The following is a 23,651-nucleotide window of genomic DNA, read 5'->3' on the forward strand; positions in this document are numbered from 1 at the left end:
CCATTAGTGCAGTTACCTGGTCCATGCCCTAGGAGAGATGCTTCCCGACCTCTAGGCCAACCCTTTCATGGGGTATGGGGGAGTGGATTTCAGGCCCAGAGAGGGTACAGGGCCTGCCACCGATCAGAGAAGTCCACGTCTGTCTTGTCCCTGGCGGTCCGGGTTCTCCCCTTGGAGTTGCCCGGGAGAGGGTGGCGAAGGTTCCCTAGCTGCGGGCACTGCGCCCCCCTTGGGCAGCAGGGAGGCGAGAAAGGCTGCGGGGTGGGGAAGCGGGGAGGGAGGGTGGGGTCAGGAATTTGACTCCGCCTCCTTGCACTGGGAGCAGCCTGCGGTCGGGCGCTGGCTCAGTCTCGGCTGCTCGCCGCTGTCGCTCCCGGGCTGCGGGATGACACCGCCTCCGCCCGGATGCGCCTCCCTCGGCGCCCCGCGCGCCCGCGTTCCCGGCCGGCTGGCTCGGTCTTGGCTCCTGCTGCAGCTGCTGCTGCTGCTCTGGACTGCCGCCGCCACCCAAGGCCACCAGAGGAGCGGACCCCGCATCTCCGCTGTCTGGAAAGGTAGGTGGCGCCGCGCGGCCGGTGGGGAAAGGGAACGGACGCCGCGCGGGGCGGGTGCAGAGTGTGCGGCACCGGAGGGAGTGCGTGCGCTGCGCTGCGGGTCCCGGGCTGTCCCCGCGGGGAGCGTGTGGGTCTGGGTGAGTGTGTGAGTGTGCGCGCTGGCACGCTGGAGCGGCTGTAACGCTGCGGCGAGCGAGCGGCGGGGGCCGGAGCCCCGGCTAAGTCGCTCCAAGTCCGCCCCCAGTCGGGAACCGCAGCGCCGGGGCGCAGGGGAGGAAGAGGGCCCCTCTCTCGGCCGAGAGGCATTCTCGGTCCTCCAGCGCTAGGACCTCTGTACAGGACCTTTTCTTCGGCCGGGACCTCCACCCAGGTCTCCTCTTCTTGAGCTGCGGGCTCCGCTGTCGCACGCAGCGCAGGCTGGGCCGGCAAGGGGGGCGCGGACCCCTTGCCGCCGCCGCTGCGCTCCGGCTGCGGGAACAAAGACCCCGCTGCCTGCCCCCGCCCCCGCCCCGGCCCCGAGCGCGGGCCGGGTAAAGGGGTGGACACCCAGTGGCGAGCCGGGACAAGGTGCGGTGCGGAGGCTTGGGGCACCCGGGCGCTGCCTCTGCAATGCCAGGACCGGCCGCTCCCCCCTTGTCTGCACGTGGCAGTTGTCATCAGGAATCGGCGCCAGCTTGGGGGGCAGTGCCCACTGGGTGGGGCACGGACGTTGGGACCCCCAGGTGGCGGATCTGGGGAGGGAGTGCAGCTTTTAGGCCTCGATAGATATGTGAACCGGGGGACCAGAGTCTCCCCCAGGGGCGCCTCACTTTAGACCCCTGTACAATGGGTCAGAAAGCCGGCTTAGGTGGGGTTGGAGTCTTTCTGCTGCCAGGAACTGAGCTCCCCTCCCCTGCATTGCACACAAATGCTTCCCCGCCCCTAGACCGACAGAGCTCTGTCCTCCAAATTTGGCGGCACTGCAGACTCCCTGTGGTGGTGGTGGACTCGTAGTGGGGGCTGGGGGACTGGGGGACTGGTCTGGTCTGGCCCTGCTGGGGGCCCTTTGATGCCTGAGGCGGTTTGCAGGAATTGCCAGAGCCTGAGCATTATCTGGGGCAGGTATTCTTAGCAGAGAGAGGAAAAAATCCCACACACAAAACAAGTAGCCTGATCTGCAGCTGCAGCGGGGGGAATGTGACTTGCCCAAGGTCACTCCGCAGTGTGTGAGCTCACAGTGCAAACTGGGGGCTCTGATCTGGCACAGGACCAGTGCTATTTCTGAGTTAGGGAGGGGAGAAGGATTTAGGCAATTTTTTGGCCATAAAGGAGGGACTCTGGGGGCCAGTTCTGCTACCCAGCCAGAGGTATTTCTGGTAGGAGTAGAGCAGGAAGCTGGACCTCTGGTCGCCTATTCATGGTGGACACCTGCCCACCCCTCAGTCATACGAGCTCCAGCCCAGGCTTTCTCTGCATTGCCAGCATCCCTGCCTTGACTCCGTCCCCTTGGCTGTCCTGGACAGCACAGCATTTGGGCACTCTGAAAAGGGCAAATGGCCATATCTGAGTGTTCTGGAATCTCCCCCCTGCACCCAACCCCTTGCATTTGGCTCTGCTTGTTCCTAGCCCCAAGTCTTCCTAAGACCCCTCCCCCTATACTTAATGCGCAGCCACATCTTAGCACTTAATGTGAACCTCCACATCTTGGGCACTTAGTCCCCACCCTGGGGCTATTTAAAGCTGCTTTCAGTCCTCTTACCCACTTTCAAAGCTCCCAGCCCAGCTCCACCTCTCCCCTGCGCGCAGTTCACAACTGTACCACAGAGGCCCGCATTGGCCGTGCCCTCTGCTTCATAATGCACTATTGATCCCTACTGGGAGCTGCCACCCCCTCACCTATCTTGTCCAAAGGCAGTCTTTGCTCATCTGCACCAGTGCCAGGCGCCCCACTGGCCAGACGGACCCTGCCATCCGCCTATCCCCCAGGCCCACCAGCTGGTGATGGTATGCCTGGCTGACAGCTGTCTCCTATTTCCTGTGGGGTGACACATGGCAGTCGGACAGGAATGGGTTTGGGCAGGGCAAACAGGGGAGTAGGCTGAGAAGAGGGCCCTCCAGCCTTTGCTGTAGGCCAGGTCCCTGTCTTGCAGGGGTTGGGGTGCTGTGGGAATTGACTTCCATGAATGACTAGGTCAAAGATAATGGTAGTTCTGGAGCCAGTTTTTTTTATGAAGCATAGACTAGAGTTTTAGTTTTAAGCCAGGATAGGTGCCAGGACTGGAGTGGATACGGAGGGTTCTTCTCTGTCATTTATTTTTTGTTGCTTGGTCTCCTAAGCCTCAGGAAAAGATTAGATCAGGGAGTTCTGAGAGATTCCCAGCCTGCACTTATTGGGAAGGCTGATGCCTCTTCAGCCTGATGAAGGCCTGGCCAGGAGAGAGAGGACTGTGTCAGCACTGACCTGCTGGGTTCCCTTGAACTCTGCATCTGTCTCTGACCCTCAGAGCTTGCCAGATCAGGAAGGGCTCTGGAGATTGTCCTCTGAGGGCATCACTGACACATGAACTGGTCACAGATGCCAGGTGTGAGCCTTACCTCCCTGCAAGCAGGGGCTAGAGGAGATTGTGTTGGCATGCTTATGTAAGCTGTGCACCCCTCTCCTGTTCCATCCCTGCTTGGAGGAGATGGAGAAGCCCAGGAAGGTCCTGACCCCCAAGATCAGAGGTGAGCCAGCATGAAATGAGAGAAACAGTGCCCAGTCTCCAGTCTCCACGTGCCCAGCTGGTTCTGGGCTCTCCCTTGTCCAATTAAACAACAGGATGTTATTGTTGACTTGGTGGCTGCTGGGGGAGCCATTATGGGGCGACTCCCCAGGGCAGGGGGTTGTTGTCACCTCCTCCAGGAGATGAGGTCACGGCTGGGGCTCCCCAAGCATCAGCATTTCCAGTGGAAATCCTTGCCCCCTTGGGGACTTAGATGTGCTCATCACCTTCAAGGTGAACTCCCTCTGCAGAACCAGGGAAGGGGGGCAATTCCCAGGAGGAGAGGGGGGTTTCCTAAGCTGGGAGAGCTGGGAGAGATGCACGGTGATGTCACCGGGAGCATCCTGCCAAGCTGTGTGGCCCCTCTGTCCTGGATAGTGAAGATTCTGAGAGTAGGCTGGGGTGGGGTGGATGCTGGCACGGGCTTAAGACTATACGGCTTGGAGAAAAGAGATGGGAGGTCTGGAGCCTGGCTCTGGTCCTAGCTCTGACCTGGTTTTTTGTGTGACCTTGGGCACGTACTTGCCTTTTTCTGAGCCTCAGTTTCCTCAAATGTCCAAAGTGGGCAGAAGGAGGGAGGAGCTTATATTTATCAGAGTGCGAATTCTCTGGGATGGGCAGAGGCTGTGGTGGCCAGTTCAAACCTTAGCGGTGAGGAGAAATTGAAACCTGGGAAGTCAGGGGAAATCCTTGAGTTCTGTGTTCTTTCCTATCTTTTTCTCTTGTGAGCTGAAGGCTGTGAATCAGCTGGAGGAAGTGGCTCATTGGTTTGTGGTCTCCAGGGTGGACATAGTAATTTAGCATATTTGACATTTGCTGGGGCCAACCTTGTATTGGTCCCAGGGCAGGGCTTGGGGACCCAGGGATGAGAAAGTAGACAAGTTTGTAGATTTCTCAGGGTAGATGGGGAGGCAGACAGGCAGGTCAGCCTTCAGTTACAATAAAATGTGGCAGGGCCTGTAACAAAGGGCAACTATGGGGGTTGAGGAGGTACCTAACCCAGTCTGCCCAATCAAGGAGGGCTTCCCGGGAGAGGTGGTAAGTTGGGATGCCAGGAGGAGTAGAAGGCAGCGTCGGAGGGGAGGGACAGGAGGAAGTACCTGGTGTGACATAATTTCATAAACTTGCAACTAGGACCAGGGAGAGGAGAGGAGCTGAGTGGGTGTCTCCAGGAGGGAGACGTTGAGTTAGCCAGGGCTTGGGGGCTCCAGGAAGGTTTCTTGCAGGAGGGGACATCTAAAGTGAGCCATTTGACCTTACACAGCCAGCAGGAAGAGGGATCTGGCAGGGAAGGCCTCCTGAGTGTCCTAGCTCCCTGATGGGAAGCCAGGGCTGGGTCCAGGGAGACCAGAGCTTTCTGCCTAACTCCTGACTGCCCAGGTTCTGCAGATGAGGCAGCCTGTTCCTCACCAGAGACTCTCCCTGTGGGGAAGATCTAGGCCCTGTTGCTGAGGGCAGCATGCCCTTCCTCTGACCAGCTTTCCCTTCCAGGAGAAAGTCACCTTAGCAGGGGTAGGTCATTGGGCATAGGGGACGTGGCAGGTGTGGGGCAGAATTCTGGGCACCCAGGAGAAGCAGGGAGAACTGGGTACCCTTCTTTGTGGGGGGGTCGGGTCAGGGCCCCTAATGTGCAGGTGGTAAGCTGAGGCTTCAGCCAGGGGAAGGGGTCCAGCAGCCCGCAGAGGGCAGTGGTGGGAGTGGGTGGCCCTACAGTTGACAGCTGAGGCCCTAGCTGACGTCCTGTCTTCCACACTCAGCCCCGTGTCCCTTATGTCAGCCACTATAGGCGTCTGGCTATGTCACAAGAGACTGACCATACTTCCTCTGCTCTGTTGGCAGCTCGGGGGCCGGAAAGCTTCCCCTTCTCTTAATTTCCTTTTTTGGACACGTCTGTGTGTCCCGTGAGGCCCCTCCATCCCTTCACGTTAATGCACTGAACAGTTCACCTCGAATACACAGTGACAGAGCTACTGCTTTCCCCAGTGCTGCGTGGTGGCCGGGCCCCATGCCTACCTTGTCTCCCACACATCTTTCCTCACCGCTCCCCAGCACCCATGTTTTCCTGCCTCAGGGCCACTGCCCTGCTTGTCATCCGCCCCAGCACCCCATTATCTTCCTTTCTGCCATTTCTGTCTCACTTCCTCCAAGGAAACTTCTTGAATGACTCCAACCCACACAGCCTGATGGGGCAGAGCTTAGGACATCAGAAGACAAATGTCAGAGATCCACACGTTCCCTGACATGTTCCACAGATGGGGAAACTGAGGCCAGAGATGACAGAGACTGGCCCAAGGTCACCCAATGACATAGGCAGAGCTGGGACCAGGACTGTATCTTCTGCCCAAGCCCGCTCTTGGCCTCAGCTATTGGCCTCCCTTCACTTGTCTGTCTGTCTACATGCTCTTTCCCCAGGCTTGGGGCTCACTGAGCACTTTCCTCCTTGGCCAGCTCGGCTGAGCCCAGACTCTTCCGGCCCCAGTGCTTTCTGCTCCCAGGAGCCCCACTGGCCATGACCATCTTCCCTTCAGGACTTTAGATGGGGCCAGCTCGATGTGCCTCCTCTGGTCTTTTCCTCAGGGCAGCTGGGCCTCAGGTCTTGAGGGCAGGTTGATCTGTGTCACCGGCTAATCTGGGTTTAACTGTCACGGCAGCCTGGGATTAGGCTGATCCTACCCTGCCTCCTGCACCCCTTGCTTCTAGTCAAGGGCTCGGGCTCTGTGCTAACACCTTCAGGGGCAGCCCTCACTGTGGAGGCAGCCAGCACCTGCCCCCGTGCCTAGGTCCGTGCAGCTTCTCTAGGGGAGAGAGCAGGAGAAGGCCCAAGGGTTTGCCCTTGGGGAGCACACAGGTGCCTGGAGAGGTGGGCCTGCTGCCTGGTTAGGGAGGGCACCTGGGAGATCTGGAACCTGTAGGTGTAGCTACAGACTGTGACAGGAGATGAGAGCAGGACAGGTCAGTGTGGTGTGAGAGGAAGAGCCAGACTGAGAGCGAAGGGCAGGTGTATGTGGTGGGGGCAAGGTGGGGCACAGAGAACCACTCATGTTGTTTATCTGCTGGGCCCAGGGCTCTGAGCCAGCCTGGTGAGGAAGGAAGGTCACTGTGATAAACTAAGCACGCTGTCAGTGGCTCAGGAGCCTCATCCAAGATGTTAGTTCCTCCGACGTGGCCTACTACCCCAGTCTGCCCCTCCCTACTATCTAAACTGTCCCTACTTGCCCAGCCCTGGCCTTGGCTTGGCCCAGGGCCCACAGAGCGAGAGGAAGCCTGGACTTCACCTTCAGGACCCCACAGTCCAGGTGAAATCCCACCAGACAGGTGATCTGAGAGAAGATGGTGTGTGCCAGATGGTATATAGCACAAGGTCAGAGGGAGGACAGAGCAGTGAGGGCTGGAGCAGTAGGGAACACTTCCTAAAGCCAGGGAGGTTGAGACCAGGTGTTCAAGGACAGGAAAGACCATGTGCACAGACAGAAGGGGAAAGGGCAATCAAGGTAAAGGAGAGCACAAGCAAAGGTGCGGAGGAGGGAAAGAGCCTTGGCAGAGATGAGCAGACATGGGCCTTGACTGCCAGGTAGAGGGGGAGGGCCCCGCTGGGTAGGCAGTTGAGAGTCATGGTGGGTTTTTGAGCTGAGGGGTCAGGGGTGGAGGCGAGTGTTTTTGGTTGGTGCTGGTTGGGTAGGAACCTGGCTGGACAGATAATAAAGAAGGGTTCATGAGCATATCCTGCCCTTCACTGTGGTCTGCCTCAGGCTCGACAGTGCTTTCTATTTTGGGTAGAGATCTCAAGAGATTTATCTTCCTAATTAGTCATGCTGGTCAGCACTCAGTACTGTGCTGCACCCCCAGATCCCTACCACCCCACCCCACACCCCTAATCCCTGGTGCCTCGGGTCTGCACGCCCACGCTCTTACACTCTCTTTGGGGCATCGCGGTCAGGCCTTCATGGGTCAAGAGGCCTCTGACCAGGCTCCACCCTCTCTGCCCCCCAGTCTTCTCTTTTGTGTGGGAGGCACTGGCCTGGAAGCTTCCAAGGGCCCTTCTATGGAGCGCAGTGCTTTAAGCACAGATTCCAGAATCAAGCTGCCTGAGAGTCAACCTCCATCACTTAACAGCTGTGTGATCCCGGGCGGGTTACTCAAGTTCTGTGTCTCGCTGAGCCCATTATAAAATGGGGGTAGTAAGAGATCCCACCTTCTAAGAGTTCAGTGATGACCAAGTGAGTTAATTTATCTACAAATCACTTAAGAATAGTGCCTGGCACATAATAAATGCAGTGGGACAGTTTGGTGGTAGGAAAATCACTGTTGCCATCACTGTCATTCTCCTCCTTTGACATTCTGATTTCTGATGAAATGCAGCCCTGGCCGCCGGCCCCTGCCAGCTCTCCCTTACTGGCTCTGCTGGGTGCCTGCCCTTGCTCTTTGCCCACTCCCACCCTCCCGACTGGCCCAGGCTAAGAGTGAGCTGGGGAACCTTCTGTTTCTCAAGTCTTCCCATCGTGTCTGCCTCCCTCTGCTAGGGTGATGTAGCCATCTCTGCCCTCTCCCCCACCTCTGCCCTGGCTCTGGGCCCAAGGGCAGGCCCTATGCCTCTGCCCATCCTCTCCTTTGAAGGATAGTTGACCTTGGCCTTACTCTGGGGCTTTTGGAACCTGCTGGGCTGAAGAGCAGGCGGAAGGTGGACAGGACATGATGTTCATCCTGGGTTTCCTGCCTTCCCTGGCCTTGGAACCTCCTCCCTGCTCCACGTAGGCTTTGGTGTCAGACTGGCGCCCCCGCAGCTTGCTGTCCACACTGCCCTTTCCCCTGAAGCCTTGGCCCCAGCTGGTCTCCCCACCAGCCAAGCCTCTGGCCCTTCGAGCACAGTGGCGTGGTGCAGAGAGCGCATGGCCCTTGCCGGCTTGGAGGGGCCTTAGTTTTCCTGTCTATAAAATGGTACAGGGGCACCTGGGTGGCTCAGTGGGTTGAGCGTCTGACTCTTGATTTTGTCAGCTCAGGTCATGATATCGAGCCCCTCATCAGGCTCCATGCTCAACATGGAGCCTGCTTGGGATTCTGCACCCCCCCTCCCCCCTCTGCTCCTCTCCTCCACTCTCTCTCTCAAATAAAAAAGTAACTAAAAAAATGGGGGTGCATACACTTGACTTGCCTTCGTTGCAGGGTGGCTGGGGAATTTGGCAGGCTAGTTGATGGAGGCAGAAGGTGAGGTTGGCTTCTTCTGCTACCCCCACCTCCATCCAAAAGCTGTCTCTGACCTTTCCAGGACTCGTAATCCCACCTTCCCCAAAAGGACCTGTGAACTCAACCCTGACTGTTTTGTGATTTGTCCTGAGAACCATGAGTGGGTTCTCAGGTATGGTAGCAGGTACCAACCTCTTCAATTCACAGAGAAGGAAACTGAACTCAGGAAGGCCCTGGTCACAAACAACCAGCCACCTGGCTTCCAAAGGGAGCACAGGCTTCTTGGAGCCAGGACTGAGCCCACACGTGAGATATGTTCCCCTCCCCGCCACAGCTGACCTTGGTGGGTGGGAGGATGTGCCCCTTCAGCCCAGCACACAGCTCACTGTTCCTATGGCTGATGAAGACAGGCAGACCTGTCACTCCGCCATGAGCGACGTACCACCTCAAGGGCCTGCCAGGCAGCTGTCTGGAACATTGCTCTGTCCTGTGTTACCAGATCTCCAACAGCAACCATCACTGCTCCTTGGCATGGGCCGGGGCCACCCTGGAAACTGGGCTTGTGGATAGGAACGGCTTCTCCTGCCCTCATTCCTGGCCATATCTGGAGAAACAGATGAAACACTTGTTCATTTGCACTCATCCCAGTGGAAGAGTTTCCCTCCGCTGATCTGACGCAGTGCTGAGTTTCCCCATTAGTCACTCCTTAGGGTTTGAGGCCTGAATTACTAAAGGCTCCCGAGAGATCAGGGCTCACCTGGAAAGTGGGCGAGTGGGTGATTCCCTTCAGTTATCAGGTTAGCAAGTTTTCACCTGGTGGTCAGGGAGGGAAGGATGGGGAGCAGGAAATGACCCAGGGAAGTAGGAAGAAGCAATATACAGTGCTTTGTAAATCAAGAGGCTCTCAGGGAGGTCCGGGCTGTGGTCCTGGAGGGCTGGAGCTGGTGATGGGCACCGGAAGCCCCGGGCTGTAGCCTGGCCCTACCTCTGCCCTCTTTGCCATGTGTCTGGCCTCTGTGCCCTCTCAGCCCAGTGATTGTTCAGATCCTCTCTCTTCCACCTTGACCTGTGGGGTATGGGTTGCAAAGGGTGGAGAGGCTGCATGCTAATTCTTGGACTGCATGTGGGGAGGAGGACTCCCTCCTCTTTCTCAGCCACGTGTGTGTGGTATGCGAGGGTGTGAGGTGGGCCTGACAATGCAGGGTGGGGTGCCGTCGTGGGAGGATGTGGCTGGGTCCCCAGTCAGAGGTTGGCCTGGCTCCTGCTCCGTGCCCCGGCCCCCCAGGCTGCCTGACTCAGGCATTCCCTGCTGCGTGCCCACATTCCTGCCATTCTCAGAGCCTGCCTCAATGCCCACTTTCAAAGGGCTCCCTGAGGTTAGCATTCAAGGCCCTTTGGGTCAGTGGGTCAGGTTGGAAGGCTGTCCCTGCCTTGTCGCTCCCTTCATGGACAGCAACATCCCATACATTCCAGCCCCAATTCTACCGTCCCCTTGGGCTGCCCCCGTCTTTCATAGGCAATGAGGATATGGGGACAGTGGGGACCAGATGGTGACAACACACAGAGTGAAGGAGAGGAGGAGCAGTACCTCTCCAGGCCAGCCTGCTTTAGGAAAACTCAGCGCGTGTGAACCCCGGACTTGCCCCAGCCCATGGGCCACCGGGACCGTGGTAGGAGGGTGGTGGCTCCAAGAGCAGTCGGGTCTGATTCTTGCCAACAGCATCTTGTCTCCCACCCCCAGCCATCTTCTTGACCCTCCTTTCTGGCTGGGGCTGGGCCTTGCAGCTCCTGCCACTGTGAGGAGGGAGGGGACTCAGGGGGCTTTCTGGGTCCAGAAGGAGCAAGGATGCGGTGGGTGCCTGGCCCACCTTTGGGGCCATGCCCTCCCCATGTGCCCCTAGCCCCCTCCCCTGCCTGAACCCCTGGTTATTCTGGGAGCTTTTAGCTACCACTTAGTCAGCCACTAATGCGTCAGGCCGGGGAGTGAGGGGGGGAGACACGGTGCCAGACGGTGCTCCTTTTAGACATCCAGGATGGGAAGCAGAGGGGGCTGGTCAGGCAGGGAGAGAAAGGAGGTGGGGGATGCTGGAGGAGGGGAGGTTTTCCCAGCTTGGCCCTGCAACCCTAGCCCTGCTCCAAGGGAGGAGAAGGCAGCAGTGGAGACTGATGGGCAGTATCCTTGGGCTTCCGTACCTCCCCTCCACATCACGTTCTGGACCTTTTGGTCTATGTACCCACCATTCAGTCAGCCTCCCCACCTTTGCTCAGCTGGTTCCCTTGTCTGGAATTCTCTTCCTGCCTGTTCCTGACCCACGTAGCTTTGATCTGCCTCCCCCAGCCCTATGGATTCACCGGGAAGCAAAAAGATGCATTTAAGGATGTGACACTTGCTCACTTGGCTGGGTCTTTTTAGGGGCAACCTCTGGGCTTGCTCAGCCCCTGCATGGGCGGAGCCTTGAATGCCGCCCCCTCCTTGACCCAGCTCTCTGTGATGGTGCCATCGGGCCATGGGTCCTGGCTGTGAAGGCTTAGTGCTGCCTTCACTTCCAGGCAGCCCTCCTGCCCCTGAGCCCCCAGCCCCCGCTCCTGTGACCTGAACAAAGCTTCCTTTCATGTATTCATCGAGCTGCTGCCGCTCAGACACTTCCCGGGCACAATCAGGCCCTTTGAGGGCCTCGGGCAGTGCGGGAGCCAGGCTGGGGCAGGGGTGGAGAATGGGCCAAGGCCTCGAGCTGGTGCCGTCCTCCCCATACACATCGCCAGGCGCAGACTGGGGAGGGGTAGGAGCCAGGGGGTCAAGGGAGGCAATGCTGCCAGCCCCTGTTTGTTCTTCTGCAAAATGGGGCGAGTAGTCCCTTGCTTCCCCCCAACCCCAGCTGCTGCAGCCAGGATTTAAAGGGAATGGGGCGCAGGCTTGCAGATCTGTGCAGGACTGCCCTGGGCCTGGTGCTGCACCCAGCTGCGGGCAGCCCTCACCCTCCCTCCCATTGTGTCCTCAAAAGTACTTCGTGAGCAGTCCTGAGTTCTGTCCCAGAACAGTTTTGCGTGAGATCTGGGGAGGCTTGCTTTGGTGTGGCCATCTCACTTCTGTGGCTGGATTTTGGTGTCGGGCCGGATCTCCCCCTCAGGCCTTGCTCTCCAGGGCTGGGCCATGCATCTCCCATCAGGCTTGACTCCCCAGGGCAGGGCTTTCTTTCCCCCATCAGACTAAATTCCCCACGGCAGGACCGTGACCCCCAGACAAGAGCTGTCCCTCAGGGGCCACTCGGGTGCCTCTTTCCCAACCACTAGAGCTGTGTGTGATTGGCCTTGCAGTCCCCTCCTCTGAGGCCAGTGTGGCTTGAGGGGTAGGATTCCAGGGGCTTGGGCTCTCAGGGCCCAGCCTGTCTCCAGACGCAGACAAGCAGCCTTCCCTGGCCATAGCTGGCTAGGGAAGTGGGGGCGGGGGGGGCGGGTGGTGGTGGCTGCAGACCGTCTGGATCTCTGGCTGGCTGCCGGTGAAAGGGGAGCCAGAGAGCTGACCCCAGCACTTTAATTTTACCCCAACTGAAAAGGCGGGGGAGCCCCGGGGACTGAGACCTGCCAGCCATGAGCCTTGGCCAGCACCACGTCCCCACGACCTGGTGCAGAGCCGGGTCTCAGCCCTGCCCTGCACAGCTGGGGCTGAAGGGGTGAGCCTGGGGTACGATGAAGCCTGATGTGCTGAGCTGCTCTGGCTGTGTGTGGGGTGCCCCAGGAGAGCCAGGGGAACCTGAGAGCTGTGAGCTCAGCACTTCTCTGTGGCCCACGGTGTTACATGTCTCTGAATTCCCCCCCCCCCCCCCCCCCCCCCCCCCCGCCCCAGCCAATACTGTCTGGATAAGGCAGCTTGTCTTCCCTCCTAGTGTGACCTTGGACTAGTGTGCCCCCCAGGGGCCGAGTTTCCGCCTCTGTGCTGTGAGCCAGGCCACAGCTGAGGTGAAGACGGAGAATATCCCACTTCCAGGGATGATTTGACGGAGCAGGGAGGTAGCTTAGGGAAAGGGAACGAAGGTATGGGTCACAGGGTGCACTCCCGTTGAAGGCAGAATCAGTAGGAATGGCTGGTTGGCAGCAAGAGGGCTCGGGGGTGGGGGCAGACTCAGGGAAATGGCTGTCCTCTCCTGTGGGGCTGTGGTGCGTCCTGCTTCAGGGTCTTGGGTAAGCTGGCTGCTCCTGAAATTGCTGCAGCTGAATAAACAGTGGTCAGGCCGCGCTCTGGGGTGAGGCCTCGAGCTGGTCAGAGGTGGGGAGATGCTAGCTGTGGCTGATTGCTGGGGGCACAGCCACAGGCTGTCCCATCCCTGTAATTTAGCCCTGCAACCAGGACAACCTCAGCAATGTCACCGGAGATGAGACGTCTCCTCCCTGGAGGCAGTGGCTACAGACGGTTTCTTTTTTGGGCAAAATTGTCCCGGTCAGCCCTTCTGCTTACTGTGCCCTGTGAAGGGCTCCCTGTCCCGGAGTTGCTGGGGAGAGAGGGCTGATCTCTCCCCACCGGGGTGAGCTGGCGGCCCTGTGAAACCAGACCAGAGCAGGCCAGGCCACAGAGCCCAGTTGGGGGCAGCAGCGTGGGCTCTAGTTCAGTGCCTGCTACCGACCGTGTGACCTTGGGCTGCCTCTTTCTGGACTTCCATTTTCCCATCTGTAAACATGGGAAGGAGTGGACGTTCAGATTCCTTTCTAGCTCTGATCTAAGTTGACCGGCTCACTAAGGGGCTGGGTGGGCGGGAAGGGGTTGCAGAGGGCTTCCCAAAGGAGGGGTTCGGGCTCTGACCAAAGTGATCCCTAGGAACCTTGACTCTAAGTGGGCTGCTTAGAGGCCCAGCTACCTGCAGGGGAAGGAGGTGACTGCTTGCTCTGTCCTGGCGGCAGAGACGGGGAGCCCTGGTTCCTCCTGCCAGAGCCCAGCTTCCCAGGAAGAGCCGACTGTGTGTGCGTGTGCGTGTGTATGTGCGTGGTGAGTGTGGGGGGGTGTTTTTTCTCCCCAGGGGTCCCTAAATCCTGCCCTCATCCTGAGGTTACACATACTGTAGGACAGGGGCCTTGGCTTTGAGGTGAGGACAGCTGGTTGCTGGACCCCAGCAGGGGATCCCTCACTTCTCCCACTCGTGGCTCTGAGTCCTGGTACTGCCCCAGCCCGGACCCAAACACTAGCTGCCACGCAGGTGCTGATACGCCTGGCAGGGTGGGGAGGGTTGGGGTTCTTCCTGTCCAGGGCCCAGCCTCAACGTTTCTGCCAATTACCTCCTCCTCAGGCCGCGCAGGGCAGGACTGGGTGGACTTTGGCCTGGCTGAGCCTCACACGGTGCTTTTCCACGAGCCCGGCAGCTCCTCCGTGTGGGTGGGTGGACGTGGCAAGGTCTATTTCTTCGACTTCCCCGAGGGCAAGAATGCCTCCATGCGCACGGTGAGCCTAGACCCCTCTGCCTGGACCCCTCTGCTGGCTCCAGGGACAGAGCTGAGCCCCTTCCTCCTTCCCTCCCCGCCCCATTTCTCTCATCTCCCCTCTGTCCTTGGTGAGGGGCCTCAGGGAATCCGGGGGAGCTAGCATCTCTTCCTGAACAGGTCTCCCCCCCATTATGTTCCATATGTGGTCCCTGTGAGAGGCTCCCTAAAGGTAGTCCAGATTGGTGTGGGTGTTGGGGCCGGCAGTGCGGAGAAAAGCCTGGAGCTAACCTCCCAGGCCAAGTGAGTAGTGCTGATGGGGGAGACCCAGTCAGGAAGCTGGGCTCCAGAACCCTATGGCCCCTATCTTCTGAGATCTCTGGGCTGGCCTGTGAGCTCTGGGCTTTGGCTCTGGGTATCAGGGAAAATAGCCTGTGTGATCTTGGGTAAATCACTCACCCTAGTTGCTCATCTATAAAATGAACTCGTCCTGAGGATGCATAGAAAGCACACACAGGCATGTTGCCTTGGCAGAATGGCCTAATGCTTTCCCCTCCCCTCCAGGTGAACATTGGCTCCACGAAGGGGTCCTGCCTGGACAAGCGGGTGAGTGAGGGAGAAGGGTACAGAGGGGAGGCTGACCCGCTTGGAAAAGGGACAGGAGTCCCTGAGAGTCTGGGGAAGGAGGCATGGCCCTGCCTCAGGAGCCACAGTCTGGGAGGAGAGAGGTAGCCCTGCCCCAGGATTCCCAATTCTGAAGGGAGACATGCTTCTTCACCAAGGCCCCTGTGTCCTTGCTGTTCTTGGGGCATTGGAGTCAGTGGCACCTCCTCTGCTCAGATCCGAAGCCTCCTGCCCCAAGACTGAGGGTCCTAGTGCTGGGCCTGCCGGGCCTCCAGCCAACATCTCTCTTTCCCTTTTGCCCTGGCAGGACTGTGAGAACTACATCACGCTCTTGGAGAGGAAGGGTGAGGGGCTGCTCATCTGTGGCACCAATGCCCGGCGCCCCAGCTGTTGGAGCCTGGTGAGAAGGCCCCTCCCCGTGCACCTGGTCAGCTCACCCTCGTCTGGGTGGGCTTCTGCCCCCACCACGTTGGGAAGGAGCTGGGGGGGGGGGGACTCTGAGGCTGGCCTCACTTTGTATCAAATCCCTGGGAGGATGGGGATCGTGGCTGGGAAGCTGGCGCCCACAGGAAGCGGTGGCCATGGCATCATGTGCTGTCTGACCCTCCTTCGTCTCCCCCAGGTGAACGGCACCGTGGAGTCGCTTGGCGAAAAGAGAGGCTATGCCCCCTTCAGCCCAGATGAGAACTCGCTGGTTCTGTTTGATGGTAGGGCAGCTGCCTTGGGCTGGGGGAGGGTGGTCAGCTCTGTGTCCAGTGGCCCAGGTTCGGAGGAGGGACTTCGAGGAGCTGTCTGCCCTTACCCATGCCCCTCCCACCATGCCCAGGGGACGAAGTGTACTCCACAATCCGGAAGCAGGAGTTCAACGGGAAGATCCCTCGGTTCCGCCGCATCCAGGGCGAGATTGAGCTGTATACCAGTGATACCGTTATGCAGAGTGAGTCGGGCTGTGGCTGGGCTGTGGGGGCTGAAGGGGTGTGAATGCCCAGGGCAGCAGATGGAGAGCCCTCAGTTTCCATAGGAGGGCTCCCCAAGGGCTGCTGGGCCACAGCCCGCTCAAGAAACGGGGGCAGGTACCCAGAGCTGAGGAGGTTGTCTTTAAGGGAGGAGGGGACCAACAGAGACAATGGTGTGGAGGCAGGGTGGGCCCAACACATTGGGAGCAAAACAGAGGAAGCTGCAGACCCAGCGTGGGGTCCCCAAGAGCCATAGCGTATCCTTCTGCTGAGCTCATGTCGGGGCCACACCTCCTCCTTCTCATTAGGGCTCTGCCAATTAGGCAGAAGTGACATAGGGGCCCCCAGGGACCTCCCCCCAGTCCCTAGGCATGAAGTCATTGCTCCTGGGCCGATGACATCTTTGTGGAAGAGGGCAAAACAAGTGTGGGGTGGGGGTGCAGAGTCTCAGGCCCCTTGGGCTGTTGGACCTGATGTTCTGAGTTTTAGTCTAGGTCTGATTTGCTCTGGGTTTGTTTGTAGAGACTAGGTGTGTGTGTGTGTGTGTGTGCGCGCGCGCGCGTGCACAGAGTCGGGATGGGTCCTCCGGGCAGGCTCCCAGCCTCACATCCATTCATCTGTGTCTCTGGCAGACCCCCAGTTCATCAAGGCTACCATTGTGCACCAAGACCAGGCCTATGATGACAAGATCTACTACTTCTTCCGAGAGGACAATCCCGACAAGAACCCCGAGGCTCCTCTCAATGTGTCCCGTGTGGCCCAGCTCTGCAGGGTGAGTGTGTGGCCAAGTGGGCAAGAGTGTGTGTCTGAGCCTGAACAGGAGCAAGGGAATACATGCCTGGGTCAGGTGTGCACACGTGTTTCCATAAAGGAGTGCGTGAAATGTGCGAGTGAGTCTGGGAGTGGGATTGTGGGAGCAAATGTGTATGCACGAGAAGGCCCATGCATCTGTACGTGGGCAAAGAGGGGGTCTCGTGCATGTGTGGTGGTGTGCAAATGTCTGTATTCATGCCGGATGTGTTTGAGTGTGTTCGTGAGTATGAACGTGTGTTTACACGTGTTTGTTTCACCTGTGTGAAGGTGCCAATCTGTTCTATGGGGACCTGGCACCCTTACCCTGCAGGTCCCCATTGCTGGCCCTGTGCCCTGGATCGGCTGGAGCCTGGCCCAAGGACCTGGCCTGAGAGGAGAGGCAGCTGTGCCTTGTCCCCTGGCAGTCCTGGCCCCTTTCAGAGCTCTCTTTCCTCCTCTGAAGCCTGGGCGCTGGCATTCCTGGTGGCAGGTGCCTCGGGTGTGTGCAGCAGCGTGGGCAGGTGCTGAGGGCCTCCTCTTCCTCACCCTTTCAGGGGGACCAGGGCGGCGAGAGTTCACTGTCGGTCTCCAAGTGGAACACCTTCCTGAAAGCCATGCTGGTGTGCAGCGATGTCGCCACCAACAAGAACTTCAACAGGCTGCAGGACGTCTTTCTGCTCCCTGACCCTAATGGCCAGTGGAGGGACACGAGAGTCTATGGTGTTTTCTCCAACCCTTGGTGAGTGACCTTCATGCTGGGGCTGGGGCTGGAGCTGGCGTTGGTTAAGAGGCTTGGGCTCTGCTGAGGAGAAGGCTGATGTGGCACGAGTGGGGACCCAGGTTCAAGGGACAGGGCCGTTGCTGGGCATGGGGTGGGGGATAGCCAGTGCTCAGGGAGGTGCGTGCACTGGTGTGTTTGTGAGTCTGTATACGATGGGTGTGCGCGCACATGCCATGTGCATGCTCGTGACTGCGCCTGTGCCTGTGTGTCCACCAGCTATGTGCTCAGAGTGGGTGCTGGGCGCTGGGAAGAGGCTGCTGAGGCCTCTTAGGTGCTGGGTGCTATCACACCTGCTCAGGCATTGCCTGCGCCTGATAATTCACACCTCTTAATCACTCTCATTGATTGAAAACAAGGCAGGCAAAGGTGTTAGGCGGATGTGAGGAGAGTTGGGGGACAGGGTGGGGAGGCCAAAACCTTGCTCTGTTGCCCCTGGGCAGGTAGACCCAGCCAGGCTGGGAAGGGGACAGGCCTGTGTTGGGCATCAGTGTGCTGCAGCTGTGTCCAGCGAGGTTGGCGAATCACCTAACAGGAGTGCGTGTGTTGGGATTTCTCCTGCCCTGGGGTTAGCCTCTGAACTCAGTGATTCTGTGACAGAACACAGGTTGGGTGATTAGATTGTGACAGAGAGAAATTTGGTTAAACTTCCCTCTCTCCCTTCCCCCTTCCTCTCTCGTTTCCTCCTTCCTTCTCCGGTGTTTCATAACTCTCAGGCCCGGGCTTGCTGGGCTGGCCTGGGTGAATGAGGGTGGGTGGGTCCTGGGCCCTCCAGTGAGGCGGTCTCTGTGTCCCCCCAGGAACTACTCAGCTGTCTGTGTGTACTCCCTTGGTGACATTGACAAGGTCTTTCGTACTTCCTCACTCAAGGGCTACCATTCGAGCCTTCCCAACCCTCGGCCTGGCAAGGTAAGCTGTGACGCCCACCGTGGCCCAGGCCCCAGCCCCGCCCCCCAGCCACTTGACTAACCTGGACCTGTTCTCCTTGCCCAGTGTCTCCCAGACCGGCAGCCCATACCCACGGAGACCTTCCAGGTGGCTGACAGTCACCCTGAGGTGGCACAGAGAGTAGAGCCCATGGGGCCTTTGAAGACGCCACTGTTCCACTCAAAGTACCACTACCAGAAAGTGGTTGTCCACCGCATGCAGGCCAGCCGTGGGGAGACCTTCCACGTGCTTTACCTAACCACAGGTGAGGGGCTCCCCCAGGATCTTCTGGCCTGCTTTGTAAAAACGGACATGAAATGTATAGGGAATGATATCACTGGCATCTGGTTGGAACTTTATACTTGGAAGGAAGAATTGAGTGACCAAGAGCTGTCAGGTGTCAGTGTGTGTGGCTGTGGAAGGGAGGTGGGGGCAGAGGGAAGAGGAGAGGGTATCCTAGGATGGGAGGAGAACAAGCGTGGGGATTCAGAGGCAGAAATGTAGCAAGACCGAGCAAAGCTGGGCGTAGCTTTGGTCCAGATGTCTGACCCGGGGAAGGGGGTAGGAAGAGAAATGGAAAGTCAGGAGGAAGGACCTGGTCACTGGGATCCTGTGGGCTTCTGCTAGGCAGAAGGAGGAAATCAAACTCTCTCCTTGTCTTGGGGACCATGCAGGTGAGAGGAAACATTTGATATGGGATGCCAAGAATTTAGTGAGCCGTGAGGAGGGGCTTCCAGACAGCGGAGCCTTTGCAGAGGACCACAGAGGGGGCTTCCCCGGGGGGCAGTTTTCTGCTGAGCCAGCTCTGAGCTGAGTTTTTTGGTAGCTTCTTGCTCCCAGGCTGTGGGCAAAGGGGGCTGCTGGGAGAAAGCATGGAGATCAGTGTTGGTGGGGCCACAGGCTTTCCTTGGGACTGAGTGGTGGTGCTGTGAGAAAGGGCAGTGTCTCCCCCAGGAGCCTAGCAGTCAGGGCCTCAGGCACCCACCCTCAGTTATTCACATCTCCCCCTCAACGTGGCTTTCTGCTATTGTTTCACTCTGTGGCCTTCTCCGGGCCATGGTGGCCTTATTGGTTGTTTGACTCCTAGAGGCCCCCAGGAAAGGAATTCCCCAAGGGGTCCGGCTTCTGGGTCCTGAGACCGCACTTCTTTACTCCTCCATTCATCCTGGTTACACCCATGGGCCCCTGTCCTTTCTCTGCTCGGCAGCGGCTGGCCTAGCTGCTGTGGTCAGCCAGGCGATGGCAGGGCATTGGGGTGTCGGAGAGGAAGGGTCACACAACACAGGCATGGGAGCAGGAGCCAGGACCAGGAAAGCCAGGTTGGCTGTGGGCTCCCTTCCTGCAGACCTGGGAGGTGAGTGCACGTGAGTGATGAGGTCTTGGTGTGAGGGCCATTGGAGAGATGCCATGTTGGATCCTGCAGCAGGAAGGATTAGGGCCAGATGAGATATAGAACTTTCTGAGCCCTCTGCAGAGAGCAGGAGGCTCACCCATTTGGGAGAAGCCGTGGGAAGCAGTTACGGGGCTGCAGCAGGCAGTGTGTGCAAAGGCAGTGGCAAGGCTGGGGGCTTGTCAGGACAGAGGAGCGTCTGGCCACATCTCAGAGCCTGCGGAGGGGGGCCATAGACACATAAAGGAGAATCCTAGGCAAGCAATCATCCCATCATCTGACTGCTTTTTTGGGGCAAGTGATGCCCTGGGAAATTGGGAGGGAGGAATGGGGGAGGTAGGCTATTCTAGAAACTGGGACAGCCGGTGAGGTGGGAACGGGAGGGCCCAGGGGTCAGGATGCCCATTAGTCCCTGACAGGTATGAATGGAGAGAGCGTGGCCTCAGAGGCAGGCAGCCTGGTCCTTTTTAGATCTAAGATTTTATAAAAATTAAAAAGAAACTCCCCTAAGATTAAATACAATGTGGAGTCCTGGATTGGATCCTGGAACGGACAAAGGACATTAGTGGAAAAACCCAAGAAATCCAAATAAAGTCTGTAGTTGAGGTAATAGTAATGTCTCAGTGTCGATTGCTCCATTGTGACAAATGTACCACAATTACATAAGACGGTAACGTTAGGGGAAACTGGGTGAAGGGTATTCGGGAAGTCTGTGCTATTTTTGCAGCTTTTCTGTAAAGCTAAAATTACTCCGAAATGAAAAGTTTATTTAAAGAAAACATCCCCAAAGAGTCCACGAAACAGGGGAGCTGAGGGGTGGGGTTCTGATGCCTCTGGGTTCCGGTCACCACCTGTGTGACCTTGAGCAAGTTGCTCAGCCTTTCTGAGCCTCATTTCCTCCTTTTTGAACTGGGAGGATAATACCCACCTCTTAAGGGTGTGGAGGATTCAACAACCGAAATGCTAATGCGCATGGGCTCCCACCCACGGGATTTAGGCTCTCGGGGCTGTGCCTATAGGACAGTCGGCTCTGTGCCCCTGTGGACTGGTAGAGCCTTGGGCCTCCTGGGATGGCCTCTGTGGCCCAGATTTGGAAGCTTTCAGAGCTGCCCTCAGGCTCCCAGTCACCCTCTCCCCGCATCACCCCACCCCAGTCCTGTGACCCTCGCCTGAGCCATGACTTCCCAGCCCTCCTCCACTGACTATCCCATTGGTTGGCGCAGCCTAGAGGGAGGCTGCCTGGCTCTGGGGATCTCCTGCCCACCGACCCGCTGACCCTCTGCCCCTCGCCCACAGACAGGGGCACCATCCACAAGGTGGTGGAGTCAGAGGAGCGGGAACGCAGCCTTGCCTTCAACATCATGGAGATCCAGCCCTTTCACCACCCGGCCGCCATCCAGGCCATGTCGCTGGACGCTGAGCGGGTGAGCCTCCCCACCCCACTGTATCCTATGGAGCTACCCAGCGATGGCCAGCTGAGGACAGAGCTCCTTTGCATGCGATTTGCATGTCCTTTTAAGAGCCTCTGGGCCCCAGGGCTCAGAGCCTGGAGGGTAGCCTGGGGACTTAGAACTCTCTTGGGGCTGGGGGCCCTGGCCTGACCCGAGTTGTGTTCTTCTTCTAGCGGAAGCTGTATGTGAGCTCCCAGTGGGAGGTGAGCCAGGTGCCCCTGGACCTGTGTGAGGTCTACGGCGGGGGCTGTCATGGCTGCCTCATGGCCCGAGACCCCTACTGCGGCTGGGACCAGGGCCGCTGTGTCTCCATCTACAGCTCCCAAGGGTACGTTGGCCAGGATCCCTTGTTCCTGGGAGGAGGTGGACATAGGAGTGGGGGTGGCGTCAGTGGGCTGCAAGAGGCTTCGGTGCTGGGCCACAACCTCCTCTGAGTGGGGGGGTGGGGTGGGGAACGAGGACAGGGATGGGGGGCCAGACCCGAGACCTCCTGTCCACTCAGCTTTCTCTTCCCCTTCCAACTCCAGGCCGGTGCTGCAGTCCATTAATCCAGCTGAGCCACACAAAGAGTGCCCCAACCCAAAGCCAGGTACCTGATCTGGCCCTGCCGGGCCCCAATCTGCTGAGGGTGGCACAGCCCTGTCTGAGAGAGACATGGCCTGGCCCTGGGGGCCCCAGGCAGATGGGGCAGGACAGTCCTGCAGAGCGGGCCCTGTCGTATGGGAGGGTGGTTGTTGAGAGGGGGATGGTGAGGGAGGCAGGGGAGAGTGGGGAGGAGATTGGCACTGTGTTCATTTAGAAGCCTTGGCCCTGGAGGCCCAGCCAGCAGAGGAGGCTACAGTCTGCCCTGGGAGCCCTCGGCCTCTCCTCACGGCTGCCTCCCCCGTCCCTCTCCAGACAGGGCCCCACTGCAGAAGGTTTCCCTGGCTCGGAACTCTCGTTACTACCTGAGCTGCCCCATGGAGTCCCGTCATGCCACCTACTCATGGCGCCACGAGGAGAACGTGGAGCAGAGCTGCGAGCCAGGCCATCAGAGCCCCAACTGCATCCTGTTCATCGAGAACCTCACAGCCCGCCAGTATGGCCACTACCACTGCGAGGCCCAGGAGGGCTCCTACCTCCGTGAGGCTCAGCACTGGGAGCTGCTGCCCGATGACGGCGCCATGGCCGAGCACCTGCTGGGTCGGGCCCGGGCCCTGGCCGCCTCCCTCTGGCTGGGCGTCCTGCCCACGCTCACTCTCGGCCTGCTGGTCCACTAAGGTCCCCTGGGGCTGGGCATGGCACAGGCTCCTGCAGCCTCAGGGGCACTAGGAAAGTTTCCCGTCCAGAGCCGGCTGGGCCCGGCGAGCTCCTTGCCCGATGCTTCTTCCAGGGGGACTGCATAACCTGATGAAGGACACCAGGCCTGGAGATGGCCAGCCGCAGGCGGCTGCCGGGCCCGAGCAGGCACGGGTGGCAGGGGCCACAGAGTGAAGGCGCTGACTGTGAAGCTGGGGCATTGGTGACCTAAGATTTTACCTTCTGGAGATTACTTTTCAAAAACTCCTCCTCAAACTTGACTAAATGCAGTGATGTTCCCAGCCCAAGAGTCCATGGGCCAGAATGGGATTTGGAAAGGGAAGCTGGGCCCCAGGCTCTGGACCTTGGGGCTGAGGCCCGAGTCCATCGGACTCTATACGCAAACTGCCCCCTCCTCCTCCCTCCTGCCATGGCTGGGGGTAGCTGCTGTTCTTGTGGGCCCAGGGCTGCCTTCTACGGCTCCCTCATCAGCCCTGGGTCCTACTAGGCAGCCGTCTTGCATGTTTATTGAAGGATGTTTGCTTTCCGGACAGAAGGACGGAAAAAGCTCTATTTTTATGTTAGGCTTATTTCATGTATAGCTAATTCTGACTGCATCTGTATGAAAATACCAAAACTACATGCTGGGGGTGGGGTGGGACAGGGAGGGACTGGGGAAGGAATGGGCTGGGGTGGGGGGGTCCCAGTCTGAGGCTCCGGGGATGGGATAAGAGTCTAGGGACAGGCATGGGTTCGAGGAGAGTGGCATGAGCTGGCTCTGCCCTGGGATCCCAGTCTGAGGGGGGCATGGTCCCAGTCCCCAGTGTGGGGCGGTTATGGGAGGGGGTCGGGTGAGGGAGACGGGAAAATTAAGGAGAAACTGAGCCCTAGGTTCACCACATTCATATAGAAGGAGGAGCCGGGTCCTCAGGGGGAGGTTCCAGGACTCTGCCCTTGGCATTGGGGGCTGGGGGGCGGGGGGGCCCCCTCCCCTCCCCTCAGCCCCCTTCCCCAGGGGCTGTGCTTCCATGCTCCTAGTCTCCCACCTTCAGCTCAGGACATGTTATAACTTAGGCTAAACTGTGAATTCCGGTGGGGACAGCCTGGGCCAAGCTCTCCAGGTGCACGGCTCTGCCCCCAGCCCTGTCCGTGGGTTTCAACAGAGAGCTGGGCCCTTCTCTGGCTGTGTCTGGCCAGCCCAGGGCAGGGCCTGGGGCCGGCGGCCTTCCAGCTTTGGCCCCTGCATCTCTTCTCAATGCACTTTAATAATGTAACATATTACTAATAAACAAGCTATTTATTTACCTGTGCCTGCTTCTTGCTTGTAAAGCCAGCCCGGTTGGGGGACAAGGGTGGGGGGCTCCTGTTTATGACTCGCCACCTCCTCATCACACACACTCGCTGTTTCTGCCCTTAGAGACCTAGCTAGCGAGAGACAGGGGTGGGGTGTGCACCCACATCTCCTGGGCCGTGGTGTGCTGCCTGCAAAGCTGTTGACGGGAAGCCAGGCGGCTTCTGCACGCCAGCTCCTCTGTTCATACCTGGGGAGCTGGCCTTTCTCCCCACCCCACCC

General features: G+C 58.8%; 1 protein-coding gene across 1 annotated transcript; it reads left to right on the plus strand.

Annotated features, from left to right (window-relative positions):
- Nucleotides 1–335: 335 nt before the first annotated feature.
- SEMA7A (semaphorin 7A) lies at nucleotides 336–23,382 on the plus strand. The gene is made up of 14 exons (XM_011283023.4): nucleotides 336–554; nucleotides 13,753–13,904; nucleotides 14,447–14,488; nucleotides 14,814–14,906; nucleotides 15,129–15,213; nucleotides 15,333–15,443; nucleotides 16,095–16,234; nucleotides 16,809–16,993; nucleotides 17,833–17,941; nucleotides 18,026–18,224; nucleotides 20,646–20,773; nucleotides 20,974–21,128; nucleotides 21,328–21,389; nucleotides 21,698–23,382. Exons 1-14 carry the CDS (start codon nucleotides 386–388, stop codon nucleotides 22,057–22,059), a joined length of 1,992 nt encoding a protein of 663 aa, XP_011281325.2. The 5' UTR covers nucleotides 336–385; the 3' UTR covers nucleotides 22,060–23,382.
- Nucleotides 23,383–23,651: the final 269 nt, after the last annotated feature.

This window comes from Felis catus, chromosome B3, assembly GCF_018350175.1.
Source record: "Felis catus isolate Fca126 chromosome B3, F.catus_Fca126_mat1.0, whole genome shotgun sequence".
NCBI lineage: Eukaryota > Metazoa > Chordata > Mammalia > Carnivora > Felidae > Felis > Felis catus.